At 37.9% G+C, this 16,881-nt stretch overlaps 1 protein-coding gene across 1 annotated transcript in view; it reads left to right on the plus strand.

Annotated features, from left to right (window-relative positions):
• Positions 1–16,881, plus strand: part of ADAM28 (ADAM metallopeptidase domain 28) — a 90,754-nt gene that overhangs the window by 63,822 nt on the left and 10,051 nt on the right. The window contains exons 15-18 of the mRNA XM_027840028.1: positions 510–612; positions 2,195–2,354; positions 3,781–3,861; positions 6,484–6,562. Coding sequence (XP_027695829.1) covers positions 510–612; positions 2,195–2,354; positions 3,781–3,861; positions 6,484–6,562 — 423 coding nt within the window. The remainder of the gene's footprint in view (positions 1–509; positions 613–2,194; positions 2,355–3,780; positions 3,862–6,483; positions 6,563–16,881) is intronic.

Genomic DNA, 16,881 nt, shown 5'->3' on the forward strand with positions numbered 1-16,881 from the left:
ACTCTCCAGGAGCCCACCTTCTAATGAGGGCCATGATATGTAAACAGTTCATGGTGCTTTCCCCCGACCCTCACCCAATCATAATAAGGAGGGGGAGAAAGAATCGATTCTCCTCAGCCCTCGTTATCTTCTAGTTATAGACACCAGGGTTGCTTTCCTCAAAGTCCTCCTGAAACTTGTACAGCTCTTGCCTGAGAGCTCCTATGCTTATATACAGAGGCCAAGAAGTGCATTTAATTCTTCCTGAAAACTCCAATACATTTCTTGAGTAGTGTAATGCAATTTAATTCAAAGATTCAAAGCATTCATTCCTCTCAGAATGAGTAAGGATTGGCTTATGTCTTTGGCTGATTGATTCCATGAATCAAGCAAAGATGGAGTTTTCATCTGCAAGGTATCAGGGCTAGAACACCATGTTAGTTACATTACTTGGGGATATATGTGTAATATACATGCATGTGTGTAAATAAATTTTCTCCAAACTTCTCCCTGATCCTGCATGGTGCTAGGGGCTCAAGTTGCTGAAAAGTCATGTTTCGACATAAACACTGCTGGTTTGATTTATGGTTATTGCCGAAAGGTGGATGACATCTACGTTCCTTGTAAAGCATGGTAAGGACCTTGACCTTTTCCATCTGTGGGTTTCAAGGAGAAAGGCATGGTTGCATATCTAGCCACTAACTCTGGTTTAGCCCCTATTTGGAGAGAGCAAACTTGGAAATCAGTCATACAAATTGTACTGGGAGGAGGCAAGTGGAGAATAAGGTTAGACAGCATCACTTTCTTCTGCCCCATCTCTATGTCTTCCATCCTTTGAATTCTTAGACTATCTCATTTCCCATATCTTCAGTGAGAGGAACTGGGTTCCAATCTTGCCTCTGGTGACATTTGCCTGTGGGTCTTTAAGGAAGTTCCTTAACCTCTGCTGGCCACTATTTCCTCAAGCTGATTTATATATTAAAAAATAACAATAGCAGGGCTGGCAAAGGTCTCTTGAAAAATGCAGGAATTAGCTTAGGAATTAGTCTTGAAGGAAGTTAGGGAGACAGAGGTGAAAAAGGGAATGGTCCAGGCATGGGGGACAGCCACCGCAAAGACAAAGAGGTGTATTATATGTAAGGAAAAGCAATTAGGAAGTATGACTGAACCAAAGAATGTTTGGATGGGGGTTAGATAGAAGAAGACTGGAAAGGTAGGAAAGGGGCAGGTTAGGAAAAGCTGTAAACACCAAACAAAGGAGTTTATATTTCATCCTGAAGGGATTGGGGAATTTAGTAGACAAATGACATGATCAGACCTGTTCTTCAGGAGGATCCCTTTGTCAACTGAGTTGGAGATGGGTTGGAGTGGGGAGAGAGTTGAAGAAAAGAGAACAATTAGAAGGCTATTATAATAGTGGAAGTGAGAGATGATGAGGGTCTGAACTTAGGATGTGTTTGTATGACTGAAGAGGAGGTATTTCCCAGAGATTTTGTGGCAAAAGTCATAGAGGATGGAGCAACTTAACTGGATAGAAAGGGTGACTGAGAGGGCAGAAATGGAGATGTCATCAAGATTATGAACATCAATTGCTCAATCAATCAACATTTATTATGACATGATCCTGATTTCATCCACCACAGAGGTGGAGGGGATAGAATTGGATTGGAACTCAGAGAAAGAGACTGACAAGAACTTCTGTCCATGTATGATTTTTTTTTTTAGCAAGGTGTCCCACTGGGAGGAGAGTCAGAATATACACAGCCCCAAATCCATGGGAAGTGGTTGAATCTAATGCTTGCTACCCATTCACTCACTCATTCATTCATTCATTCCATGTGAACTTATCAGGCACTTACTATACGCAAAACATTAAAGATATGAAAACAAAACAAAGAATAGTTCCTTCTCTAAAGGAGTTTGCATTTTTTTGATTACTCAGCTCAAGCTCAGTATCAAGCTTAAGTACATTAGAACTAAACTAAATGATACATAAGGATCCTTGAGGGCTGAATATTGAGTTAGAAAATCACAAATTAACATTACCTATGTTTGTTGTATTTTATTTATTTTATTAAAAAGTTTTTAATTACATTTTAATCTTGTTGGCCACACTGGGATGCATTGAGGTAGCATAGCCAGTATGTTTAACACCTCGTCTTTAGATTATCATCCTTAACCCCTATTTTTCAAACTTTCTTTTTTTCCCCCCTAGGAGTTCTACGTGTGGCAAGTTATACTGTTATGGAGGGTCAGATGTTTTGCCCTGGAAGGGAAAGATCATGTCTTTTCTGAACTGCAAAACATTCTCATCAGAACACAATAACCAAGAGGTTTCCATGGTGGCTAATGGAACCAAATGTGGAAACATGAGTGTATGTTGACCTTGGTGGTCTTTGCTTAAAAGAATCTTTGAGTCCTGGTTCTTGGGTTTATATCCACAGATAGGATGGCTTATTCAACAGGGATAATGTTTGCACATGTATATGTGTATGGGGAGCGCAAAATATGTGACTCAAATGATGAACCCACTGTTTGTACACTAAATAATGCAGTTATGTGACAGTTTTGCACGATGGGTGGAGAGCCAGCCTTGAAACTGACAACCTGACTGTAAGACTTGTCCATCATATACTCTCTGGGTGACCTTAAGTAAACTACTTAACCTCTAACTGCTCCAGTCTAGACGACTCTATAAGGTTGTAACTTACAAAGAAGATGCCTACTTGTGTCAGTAGAGGGTATTTCCTCTTTCTGGAGTTCACTATACCACTTAATTCTTAGGTCTATTCTCTACTATTCTTTTCCTGAGATTAGGTCAGGAAGGCTTACAATAGCAAACATCCCTAAGCTTTCCAATATAATGAATCCCTATGGAAATAAGAGGCAAGGCCTGGATAGAGAGGGAGTCAAGATATCCATGTCTGAATGCTGGTATCTCCATCTACTAGCTATGAGACCTTGGCCAAGTCACGTCTCTTTTCTTGGCTTCAATTCTCTCATGTTTAATATTTGAAGGAGGGACTAGATTATTGCTAAGGTCCCTTTTACCTTTGTGAATCTATGAATCCAGATCCTACTCGTTTTCTGGGAGAAAGTCAATTCTGGACTTGGAGTGAGGACTTAGGGTTCACATTCCACCTTAGACGTTTTAAAAAGCTGTATGACCTTGGAAGTGTCACTTAAATGCTCTCATTGTTTCCTTACCTATACAATTAGGGATCTGGACTGTGTGATCTCTAAAACCTCTCTGGCTCTAATTTATTTTCCTGCATGAGATCCCAAACCTAGCCAATCAAATGAGTGGTCTTTAATGGGCCCAGAGTCAGGAAGACCTGAATTCAAATATGACTTCAGAGACTTAGAAGCTGTGAAAAGTGACTCAGAGCAAGTCAGTTAACCTCTCCTCTGCCTTAATTTCCTCATATGTAAAATAGAGATAACAATAGCAGCTACTTTCTATGGTTGTTGTGAGAACCAACTTCCTATTTTAAATGCCTACTATGTGCAAGGCATTGTGGTAGAGGCTAGAAGAATTATACAAATTAGCTTGCCCTTGGGAAATTTGCCTTCTATTTTTGGGGGGAAGTGTTACAACACATCTTAAAAACGAGAAGATGAGCATGTGTAAATGATAGCATGAGGAAGAAGGAGGTTCCAAGGGTAATACATGACATTCACCCTCACAATGAAAGTTGTGATTCTTTGAGCAAACAATTTTTCCCCCAGGGATGTTGAACAGAGTTGAAGCCAGGGAAGACTAGTATCCTATTACTGTTTTTTTTTTCCCTGTCCCTCCAGGTATGCATCAGTGGAGATTGTATAGACATTGAGAATGCCTACAAGACATCAAATTGTTCTTCAAAGTGCAAAGGACATGCAGTAAGATCAAATTATTGATTCCTAAAGCTCCCTGAACCCCAACCAATTTTAAGTCAACTGTGACATTTGGCAAATATTTCTTTAGAGCTTACTGCATGCAAAGCATTGTGTAAACACAGGGAAAAATATAGTCTAGAAAAGATATTCTCCTTGTCCTCAGCAAGCTTACACTTTACAAAGAGGTGGGATAATGGCAGAATAAGACAGGAATACATATGACTGAAATAGACAAGATTCCATAATAAGAAGATTAGATAGGGGGGAACTCTAGGCTCTAGATGATTGATCATGAAGGAAACAGGAAAAGTTTCCCAAAGGAGGCAATATTAGAGTTTGGCCTTAATGGATAGGTAGAACTTCAGGAGGTGAAAAGAAAGAGGGAGGGCATTTCAGCAAAAGGTTCAGGGTTAAGAAAGCTCAGAACTAGGAGAATTTGGGAAGTATACAGAGAGAAGGAGTGATCTAATTTGGTTGGGTGACAGAGGGTGTTTTGTTTTAAGCTATATTTGGAAAAGGAAGGATCATGGGACAATGACAGCTGACTACAAAAAGAAGATGAAGTTTCTCAATTGTCATTTTGCCCCTTTGTCAAAGACAATGAGTAGTTTTTGGATTAGAAAGGGTAGAATAAAAATGACTCTTGGGAAAGCACTGTGGAAAGAATACTGGTTCTGGAGAGGACTTGAATTCAAATACCACCTCTAATGATTACTCCCTTATGACCTTGGACTAATGATTCATCCTCTCTGGGCCACAGTTTCCTTATCTGTAAAATGAGAGTTGGACAAGATGGATAATGAGGACTCTTTGAGCCCTAAACCTATGATCCCATGAGTTGACAGTGAAGATAAATAGGGGAATAGTAAGACAGCACATAGCCCACCCTTGATTCAGTTCATGTCACCTGACTACGATGAATTATGTCCTTAGGTTATAAAAACAATAATAGCAATAGTTATCATTTCTATAGAACTTTAAGATTTGTATGACATTTTAAATACTTTCTCATTCAATCTTACAACAACCCTGGGAGGTAAGTTCTATTATTAGATCCATTTTACATATGAGAAAACAACTTGAGAGAAGTTCAATGATGGCCCCAGGGTCATAGAGCTAGTAAGAGTGGAAGGCAGGATTTGGGTAGCACATTTTAGGAAGGACATTGATAAGTTGGAAAGTGTCTAAATGAGGATAACCAGGATGGTGATGGACAATGAGTTAATGACATATGGATACTGGTGAAAGGTACCTGCTACGGTTAATCTGGAGAAGAGAAGACAGAGAAAGATCCTGGTCTAAGTATTTAAACTGCTGTCGAGTAAGAGGTGGGTTAAACTTTTTTTCTGCTTGGCCTCAAAGGGCAGAATTTAGGGCAGTTGTGTGTAAGAAGAGTTCCAAAGAGTCAAATAGAAGAAAGAGGTCAGGAAAAGCTTCTGACAATGAAAATTTTCAAAAAATGTGGTGAGGTGAGTCGGGAGAAACTGAACTCACCTTTCTTTCAGATCTTCAAGCAAAGGCTGAATGAAGTTTGATCATGTAGGATGGAGAAACCTTGACTAGATGACCTTTGAGGTCCTGTATGACTCTGTAATCATGTGATTCTAGAGAAGTAATATAAGTCTGCAAATTGAGGGTGGTGCTAGATTAGGGAGCGCTTTGATTGCCTTACAAATGGCTTAAATGCTATCCAGTAGATAATTTGATCCAAATTAATTAAATCAACATTTATTAAGCATCTTCTACATGTTATATCCTGTGTTGGGCCCTGGGGATAGAAAAATATGAAAATCATCCTTGCCCTCATGCAGCTTACATTCTCCTAGTGGGGGTGGGGAGAGGGAGTTACTGAAGAATTTTTAGTCTGATAGAGAAATAATGTCTTGATCAACCTGTTAGGATGTGAGGATTGGATTGGAGGCAGTAGAGAAGGGTGGCAGGAAGACCATCTAGGAGGGTACTACGGTAGTACTGGGTAACAGCAGTGGAAACAGTGCGGTGGGATATGAACACAAACACATGCTGCAGAGATGAAATCACCAGAATAGGTCATTGATCAGATAAGGGGTAGGGAAGAAGAGTCAAAGGCAACCCCAAGATTGTGAATATTGGAGACTGGGGGATTGGTGGTACCTTAGACAGAGAGAAAAATCAAAAGGAGGAAAACAAACACATTCAATGAGAAAAGCAATGAACTTGGTAAAGTTTGGCAACTGTTAGGTAACTAGAATTAGCCTGTGTATTCACATTCCTGTTCTTTAGAGAGGTAGCATGGCAATGGAGAAAAAAAAAAATTGGATTTTGGAGTCAAAGGACCTGGGTTCAAATTCTGATTCTGTCACTACTTGTATGACCTAAGGTGACTCATTTTCCCCATCTGTAAAATGAAAAAGTTGGGCTAAATGACCTCTCAAGGTTCTTCCCTACCTAAATCTATGATCCTATGATCTAATGCTTGGTTGATAACAATCTCTCAGAAGCCAGTAGTGATGTGGGCCACCCATTGACTGCCAGGGAGGAGAATGAAGTACTGGACAGCAGTCAACATTGATCCTTTTGTTAAAACCTGTGATAAGTGACAAAAACCAGGGGGATTGTTAATGAATCATATATCTGCTCCTCTAGGTCTGTGACCATGAGCTTCAGTGTCAATGTGAAGAAGGATGGTTACCTCCCAACTGTGACAATTCCACCATTGTTTTCTGTGGGTATTCTTGACTTTATTATTATAGTTGTTAACCTGTTCACGTCCATTCTGTATCTTCTTCTGGAAGGTACATTCTTGGGTGGGTATGCACATCTCTCTTCAAGGCATACACACCAATCAAGTCAGAAATTTATTGGTTGGCTTTTGTAATAAATTAGCTCCACAAATTATGATGATACATCCTATATATGTAGTACTTTTAGGTTTGAAATGAGTTTTATTCAGTACTTCTCTGAACCTCTGTTCTATGAGCATTTTGGGCAGAACTGAATCAGTTTTACTCCATGTGAAGGGAGGCAAACAAGGAATGTGTCCCACTTCTGACACCATTATTGACGTGGCAGAAAACAAAAATTAGAAACGAATTTTTTAAGTTTATTAAAGTGTCTCTAAGAAGAGAGAGTCAGAAAATAAAAAAAGGGTGGTCTACTTCATTTGTGTGTCCATAAGTTTTACATCATATAGAATCCAAAGACACAAGGAAAGAGTCACTGATTAGCCAACACAGATACAGTTCCCAGAAAAAACACATAAATTGCTTGAAATGTATAGTAGGAGAAAACTCCTTACATGCCTTGCATTAATCTTCAGATCTGACTAGGTTTCTGGTTAGCATGACCTAGATCCTGAGATAAGTAGTTAATAGATCTGGTCTCAAAGCAACAATTCTGGTTCTTAGCCATACTAACCTGGGTTCAAACAATGTAATAAAGTTTTCTCATAATTTCTGCATTTGGGGGCTTTAGGTCCAACTTTCTTATACCATCAGAAGTTCAATTATAGAAGTAGATAGGAAGATTAATATTAAAATAACCGAGTCAGTAGAGACATTTTTTTCACTGCTCATCTCATCAGGAGCTCTATAGAATTCCTTCAAGAAGTGATAGAGACCAGACTGGTGGCAACTCATAATCAGGGCAATCAAATTGGGTAAACATCAAGGGCTATAAGTCAGAGACTTAGATTTGTACCAGGAAATAGTATACTACGTAATACAGAGAGATTTTCAGATATTGAAATAACACATATGGCCACAAGCATCACAAAATGTTTATATATATACATATATATATATATATTCATGATTCCATGTTTTATTCAATGTCATTAAAGATGTAAAAAATTTAGTTAATCAGAGTCATAATCTGATACATCTCTTAAGGAAACAAACCTAGTTAAACAGTCTGTATAGGTAAACTAATTCTGGTTACCAATGAAGATATATTTTATCAACTTATTTCATCTTGGGTCTTAGCTGTGTTGTGTAGCTATCTGATACCTAGAAACATTTTCTTTTCTCTTAATTTGCTATTTAATTATTTATTTTTAACATTCTTTTTTTTTTTTTTTTTTTTTAGTTTTGAGTTCCATTGCTCTACTCCTTCCTTTACCCATTGAGAAGGCAGGCAACGTGATATCGATTATATTTGTGAAGTCGTGCAAAACATTTTCCCATATTTTCCATGTTATATAAAAAAAGCAAGAAAAATTTAAAAAATGAAAAAGGCATGCTTCTGCCTTCACTCAGAGTTCATTAGTTCTCTCTTTGGAGGTGAATGACATTTTTCTCCAAAAGTTCTTTGGCAATGTCTTTATCAGAGTAGCTAAGTCTTTCACAGTTGATCATCATCACAATATTGCTATTACTGTGTACAGTTTTCTCCTGGTATTGCTCACTTCATATAAGTCTTCTCAGGTTTTTTTTCCCTAAAATCATCCTGCTCATCATTTCTTATAGGACAATAATGTTCCATCATAACCATATGCCATAAATTTTTCAGCCATTCCTCAATTGATGAGTCAATTTCCAATTCTTTACCAAAACAAAAAGAGCTGCTAGAAATAGTTTTGTACATATAGCTCCTTTACCTTTTTCTTTCATCTTTTTGGGATACAGACCTAGTAGTGGCATTGCTGGGTCAAAGGGTATGCACAGTCTGATAGGTGTGGTTCTAAAATATTTTCCAGAATGGTTAGACCAGTTCACAACTCTATCAACAGTGCTTTAGTGTCCTGATTTCTTAACAATCCCTCCAGCATTTGTCATTTTCCTTTTTGCCCATGTTACCAAATCTGATATGTGTGAGTGATACCCTGGAGTTATTTTAGTGTGCATTTCTTTAATCAATAGTGATTAAGAAAATATTTTCACATAACTATTGATAGCTTTGAATTCTGCTACTGAAAACTTCGTGTTTATATTCTTTGAACATAAATTGGGGAGTGGTCTTTTTTTAAAATTAAATTTGTCTCAGTTCACTATATAACTGAGAACTGAGACTTTAACAGAAAAAAAAAACAAACTTGCTATAAGGCTCTCCCCTCTCCCACCTAGTTTCCTGCTTTCCTTTGAATTTTGGCTGTATTGATTTTGTCTGTACAAAAACTATTTTTTAATTTTATGTAATCAATATTATTAATTTTACTTCCTATGATCTTCTCTATCTCTTGTTTGGTCATAAATACTTTCCTTTTCTATAGATCTGACAGGGATTTTTTTTTCTGTGTGTGAGGCACTTGGAGTTGAGTGACTTGCCCAGAGTCACACAGCTATTAAGTGTCTGAGGTCAGATTTGAATTCAGGTCCTCCTGACTCCAGGGCCAGTGCTCTATCTACTGCACCACCTAGCTACCCCCAGGAAAATTTTTCAATGCTCCCTCAATTTGCTTATGATATCACTTTTTATATCAAAATCACATACCCATTTTGACCTCATCTTGGTAAACGGTGTGAGATGTTGATATGTGCCTTGTTTCTGACAAAATGTTTTCCAGTTTTCCCAGCAATTTTTGTTAAACAGTGAGTTTTTGTCCCCAATGTTTAGATATTTGGGTTTATCAACACTAATTTATTATGGTATATTATGTACCTAAAGTATTCCATTGTTGAATCACTCTATTTCTTAGCCAATACTAGATCATTTTGATGTTTAATGCTTTGTAATGTTATTTGAAACCTGGAATTGCCAGGCCTCCTTTCTTCCCTTTTACTTCATTGTTTTCCTTAATATTCTTGATCTTTTGTTCTTTCAGATGAATTTTATTATTTTTTCCTAGCTCTATAAAATAATTCTTTGGTAGTTTGATTGGTATTGCACTACATAAGTAAATGAATTTAGATAGAATTGTCATTTTTATTATATTGATCAGCCTACCCATAAGTAGTTATCATTTCTCCAGGTGTTCAGATATGACTTTATTTTTCTGAAAAATGTTTTGTAATTGTGTTCATATGGTCCCTGGCTTTGTCTAGGCAAGCAGGCTCCCACGTATTTTATATTGTCTACAATTAAATGGAATTTCTCTTTCTATTTCTTCCTGCTGGGTTTTGTTATTGATGTGTAGAAATGCTGATGATTTCTGTGTTTTTTTTAATATCCTGCTACTTTGAAAAAGTTAATTTCTTCTACTAACTTTTTAACAAATTCTCTAGGTTTCTCTAAGTTTACTATGATATTGTCTGAAAAGAGTGATAGTTTGTTTCCTTATTGCCTATTCCTATTCCTACGATTTCTTCTTTGTCTTATTGCTATATCTAGCACTTCTAGTAGAATATTGACTAAAGGAGGGCGGATAATGGACATCTTTGCTTATCTTGCTGCAAAGGCTTCTAGTTTATCTGCATTATAATTGATGCTTTCTTTGGGTTCTAAATAGATATTACTTATCATTTTAAGAAAGGTTCCATTTTTTTTCCCACATCAATGAGACATAGGAATAAATAAAATAATAGAAAGTGAGGCAGCTAGGTGGTACAGTGGATAGAGCACCATCCCTGAAGTCAGGAGAACCTGAGTTCAAATGCGGCCTCAGGCCAAACACTTGACACTTACTATCTGTGTGACCCTGGGCAAGTCACTTAACCCCAATTGCCTAAAAAAAATAATAGAAAGTGTTTTTTTTTAAATTGAAGTGAGTGTTATATTTTGTCAAAAGCCTTTTCTGCATCTATTGAGATAATTATAAGATTTTTGTTGTTTTTGTTATTGATGTGGTCAATTATGTTTCTGTTTTTTCTAATATTGAACCAGCCCTGAATTAATCAAGCATAAATCCCACCTGGTCATAGTGTATTATGTTGCTGTAATCTTCTTGCTAGTAGTTAATTTTTTAAAAGATCATCAATATTCATTAGGTAAATTGAAAAAAGGAAAATGTTTATCTCTGGGCAATTCACTCAACCCTGTTTGTCTTAGTTTCCTCATCTGTAAAATGAGCTGTAGAAAAATGAGCTAGAGAAGGAAACGGCAAACACTTCAGTAGCCTTGCCAAAAAAAACCAAAACACAACAAACTGCAAATGGGGTCAGAGTTAAACACAACTGATGTAACTAAACAACAACAACAGTAAACTATAAGCAGTGGGCTCTCTAATTTGAGGTACTGTGCTAGTAGCTAACAGTTCTGGTTTCTCAGCCATGAAGAACTAAGTTAATACAACACAATAAATTTTCCCCATACAAGTTTCCATTGCTTTTTTGTGTTAGTGTTGAATTATGTTTTTCACAAACAGAATAAGGACACACACCCTCAATTATAAAGGAAAGCAGTCTTCTTCAAGCGGGGAGGAACCTATGTTGTCTCCTTGGACTACAATTCTTACAAGTCTATGCAGCTGTGCTGTGGTGGCTGATTATAACTTTATGAACAACGCAGGGAGAGAAAGAGGGAAAGTTTCCAGGAAAAGCATGTTGACTAGACGTCGCTGCTGTCCTTGGGTCATTTAAATGAGCAGATCCCCTGGTCTCTGGTCCTCCCAAACCACAGGGTAGGTAGACTTCATCCTCTTGGATAGATTCCTCTTGTTCTTCTCATTCTAAAACCAAGGAGTCCAAAGGTCTTAGGAAGGAGACGTGTCCTCAATAGACATTATTCTGGAAGAGATGTTGCTGACATTTGACATTAAGAAATAGATCCACAACTTGGGACACAAGTGGGTTTCCATGGTACCCGATGCAAGCCAAGTCAACAAATATTTATTAAGCACTTACTACATGCCAGGCACTGTGCAAGGTGCTAGAATACAAAGAGAGAGAAAAACGCTCCCTTTTCTCAAGGAACTTAAATTCTGATGAAAGACACAACAGGCGAACAATTATGCACATTTAAGAAATATCTAAAGTGGAGAGGTGGGAATTTGTGGAGTGAATATGGAAGACCAGGAAAGGCCTTCTGCAGAAGGTGGGATTTGAGTTGAGGCTTGAAGCATGATAGGAAGTCAGGAAGAAGAGGGGAGATCTTCGTTGATCTTTAGCACCATGGGTTCTACCCTTTAGCTCCAAAGTCTTCACTATTTACTCTGGGTCTGTTTGGAGGGGACTTGTGGTTATATTTGCAAGACACAAAGAAAACACATTCTTAGTGGCCTTTGTGAAGGACACTCTATCCTTTACCAGGAATCTATCACTCATATTTTTCAAATGACGTTTCAGAAACTCTAATCACATTCCTGGGCACCATCTCCTTAGCCAACTCTTCACTTTCTTTGGTTTTTCAGTCTTTTCAGTCATGTCCAATTCCTTGAAATTTGGGGTTTTCTTGGCAAAGATACTGGAGTGGTTTGCCATTTCCTTCTTCCCTCATTATATAGATGAGGAGATTGAGGCAAACAGAGTTAAGTGACTTGTCCAGGGTTACACAGCTAGTAAGCATCTGAGGTCGAATTTGAACTCGGGTATACCTGATTCCAGGACTAGAGCTTCACCCACTGCATTTCCAAGCCACCTGTTCATTTCCTCAATAAGCTTTTTCTCTTTGACGTCCCTTAATTTCTATAGGCTCAGTGAAAATTATAATACTTGTACCTGCCAAATCTCTAGTTGATTTTCCAAAACTTTTTAATCTTTGGCAATGTTTTCTAGGTCCCTTCTGCAATTATCATTTGTATTTTGTCAGTGATAGTGATACTAGATGATAGTTACATTGTGCCTTAAGATAAAGCACTTTATATGTTATCTCATTTGATCCATGTAACAACTCTATAAAGTAGGTGTTATTCCCACTTTACAGATGAGGACACAGAGGCTGAGGGAAGAAGGTAAGTTACTTAGGTTGATTTAGACACTTAATAGCTCTATGACCCTGGGCAAGTCACTTAACATCCCAGGCCTCAGTTTTCTCAACTGTAAAATGGGGAGGTTGGACTTGATGTTCTTTAAGGTATTTTTTCATTCTAGATCCATGAGCATTTGTATCTTGCCACCCTTTCATTGCCCTTAACAGAGATTTCTATTCCCAATTCCCTGTCTTTTCTCTCATTAACCTCTTGCCTTCCTTCTCTCCCTCCTTCCCTCCCTCTTTCCTTCCTTCCTTTCTTCCTTCCTTCTTTCCTTCCTTCCTTCCTCCTTTCTTTTCATTTTTTCTTTCTTCTTTTCTTTCTTTCATTGGCATAGGAACTCCTGGTGAGGAAACTTCCTTTTAAACTAAAGGTTGACATCTGATGTCTTTGAAAGTGGGATTATTCTATCATTCTTGCCTTACCTTTGGTTGTGGTTCTTTATTAGGGAAAGATCATCCCTTGCCTCATATTTGCATATTACATAAATCAGATATTTGGTGGGTCTTCTAGACTTAACTACTTGTAACCCAACAATAATTTCAAGAAGGATTCTTAAAGAAAACAAATGAAATACATAAGCAAAATAATAACACTCTTTTCTGGCATTTACAAAGCACTTTACATATGTATATGTATATGTATATATCTATATCTATCTATATCTATATATATTTATTTATATATATCTATATCTATATATCTATATCTATATCTATCTATCTATCTATCTATCTATCTATCTATCTATCTATCTATACACACACAATACATATATCTTCACCACAGAAGATAGACAGTGAACAAGGAAACTGGGACTTAGCCAAGTCAATGCTTCACTGAAAGTAACATCCTTTCTTTATTAATCTATAACCTCTAAGGTCACAGTTCTGGTCTGGAGGACTTCATGAAATATTCCCTTCATTGAAGTGGTTAGCTTTCCTTCTTAAACATCATTAAGCAGAAGCCTGTTCATCTTGCAAGGTCTCCTGTACTTGGCGCCTTGCTAAAGAAAGGAATAGTAAATTCTTAAACAAATTACTTCTTAAAATAAAGTGGATAGTCTTTTGAATTGCAAATTCCTTCACATGTAGGATTATGTTGATAAATGTTTAACAACTGGCTCTCAGAAATATGTATGCAAGAATAATATATGCCAAGCAAGATTCTAGGCAAGGTTAGTAACATTTTTTTCTACTTTTTCTTAATTCTACACCATCAACAAAATAAGAAATCAAGGCCTGATTTATGTTGTTTACCCACTTTTGAGATGTAAATACTGACACTGAAAATTTAACAATTAACTCACTAGCTAGTTTGAGCTGGCAACATCAAACTTTTGTATGTTTCATAACAACATGAAAACACACATCTTACTCAACAGCTACCTATTGAATCTCCCATAATAATACAGATACTAGGAATTTGAAGTTCCACAGTCAAATCATCCTAATTCTTAGTCCGTGAATGGACTGGTTCCAGCTCCCATTTGCTCCCCCAAGTCTACATCTGGATTCCAGCATCTGGAAAAATAAGTTTAAAAATCCTTAACTGTCTCCCTAATTCTTCAGGGAAGGGCCATATTTTCAATCAATCAACAAACATTTATTAAGCTGGGCCTGGAGTCAGGAAGATTCATCTTCCTGACTTCAAATCTAGCCACAGACATTTACTAGCTCTTGTGACCCTGGGCAAACTACTTTACCCTGTTTGTCTCAATTTTCTCATGAATAAAATGAGCTGAGGAAGAAAATAGAAAATTATTCCAGTAGCTTTGACAAGAAAACCCCAAGTGGGTTCATGAAGAGTTGGGCAAGACTAAAAAATGACTGAACAAATGTCCTGTGTGCTTCACACAGTGCCTGGCATATAGTAGGTGCTTAATAAGTGTTCATTGTTAGCTTACCCAATCTTCAGAGACAGCGTCCTTCATGGACAAGTGCATTTTGGATATCCTTTCCTGTTACCAGTAGCAAAAAGCAAACAAACAGAAGCTGAAAAACAAGTAATCAAAGACATACACACACACACACACACACACACACACACAAAACACAAAATCATCTTGCATTTTGTATATGCCTAGGGCAGTCACCAGTATTGACAGTGGTACCAAGTCTCTTGTGACTCTTTTTACTGATATCTTGACCTCTCTCTTCCAATTTGCCCTAGATTCTCTCCTGTCTTTTGGATTCCTTTAATCTGGGGAGCTTCTTCTGAGCTTCCATAGGGTAGGTGGTGGGAGCTCTCCCATTCCTGAGCTGGCCATTCTGTTATGATCAAAGTGTCACACAGTTGATGAATAAGCATTTCTCTCAGTAAAATGTTCAGAGCTCTACCCTCCTGGCAGATACAATCTCTCTACCATCACTCCTAGTTTCCAAGTCCAATCATATAGATTGACTTTCTTCAGACTACCACTTAGAAGTAAGTTGATGGTCTTTCATACAATTTTCTGTTATTCTCAATTGCCCTGTGGTTGGCAAGGGAGTAAGGACCTTGTATTGCTCCTGCCTTCTGCCATTGGTGCTTCTGGATGGTACAGACCCCCCGTGATAAATTCAGGAAGGTTGTTGTCTAGTTTGACTGTAGTTTACCAAGTTGTGACATGAAAGTATCATAGATTTAGGGACAAAAAGGACCGAACCCAAAGGTCTTCTAGTTCAACTGCCATATGTTATAGATAAGGAAACTGGGGCACAGGGGGTTCATAAAGTCATAAGATCATAGATTTAAAGCTAGACGGAACATCAAGGTCATCCAATTTAAACCCCTAATTTTATAGAGAAGGAAACTGATCTCCAGAGAAGTGAAGTGATTCAGCAAAGGTCATACAGATAATAATCACTTCCCTGTCCTGCTAATAATGTTGTAAGAAAGGGAGGGCAGCATGTTACAGTGGAAAAAGTAACCGCTTATGGAGTCAGAGGATTGGAATTCAAATCCTGCCCCTGACAATTATTGCCTGTGTAAATTGTCCTTAGCTTTCTGTTTCTACTTCTGTGAAATGAGGAAGTTGGACTACAACAAGGCTTTGTAATCTTTCTGTGTGTGTGTGTGTGTGTGTGTGTGTGTGTGTGTGTGTGTGTGTGATGGACACCCCACCCCCTTTGAAATCTGATGAAGCCTGATGAGCTTAGCACCCAGGCCTTAATGTAGCCACATTGCCCCTTACTCTCATAGCCAACACATAGCCTTCTTTAGTGATACAATCCAACATTCATTAAGTTCTTACTCTGAACAAAGCACACTGCTTGGCACTAAGGGTATGAAGACAAAAATCTTCTAGTAAGGGCTGGGAAGAAAGGAAGAAAACAAGCATTTACTGAGCACTTACTATGGGCCAGGCACTGCACTGCTTCTTCTGAATTCCAGGGTGTGTGAATCTCATATATTAGGTTGATGCCTCATGTGTTTCTCATGTCAAGATCTAGGAGTCTATAGCCTTTTCTTTCTTTCTTTCCTTCCTTCTTTCTCTCTCTCTCTGTCTCTCTCTCTGTCTCTCTCTCTCTCTCTCTCTCTCTATTTCTTTCTTTTTCTTACTTTCTTTCTTGAGGATAGAGAGAACATCTCAGATTGCTTTGTTGAGACTCATGCCCAAGCCTCTGTCTGGCTCCCAAACTTAGGTCACGTGGTGATTAGCCAGCTCTGCTTTGTTTGTCTTTATCACTTCCTGTTCTGCATCTCCAGGACCAAGATGACTGGGTTTCATCATGGATGAGAGCTTAAGGATGGTTTTTTTCTTCCCTTCTTTTAACACATTTCAGTTTGTAATTCGATCTAATTCAATAAACAGTTTTTCAGTCCCACCACTACTAAAGACAAGTCCTAGTGTTAGGTACCATAGATATAAAAACATTAAACTACATAGATCCTTCCCTCAGGGAGCTGGCATTCTACATATATACTTTTATAGTACTCTAAAATTTGCCAAGTACTTTCCTTAGGACAGTCAGTCAATAATCTTGTTGTGAATTTGCCATGAACTGTGCTAACCATTGAGGATATAAAGAAATACAAAAACAGGAGAATAGAGACTTTTGTTTTTGTTTTTGAATCCCTAGACATGTGCTTAGCATGAAATCAGTGATCAATGAATGCTCTTTCATGAATGTGCATAATCAATTTCTATGTCTCATTCTCTTCCTCTTCTTCCTCCTCCTCCTTCTCTTCCTTCTTCTCCTTCTCCTCCTCCTTCCTTCTCTCCTTTTTCCCCTTCTTCTCCTTCTTCTTCTCCTTCTCCTTCTCCTTCTCCTTCTCCT

This window comes from Vombatus ursinus, unplaced genomic scaffold (genome assembly GCF_900497805.2).
Source record: "Vombatus ursinus unplaced genomic scaffold, bare-nosed wombat genome assembly UNPS02014837.1, whole genome shotgun sequence".
In the NCBI taxonomy this organism is placed as follows: domain Eukaryota; kingdom Metazoa; phylum Chordata; class Mammalia; order Diprotodontia; family Vombatidae; genus Vombatus; species Vombatus ursinus.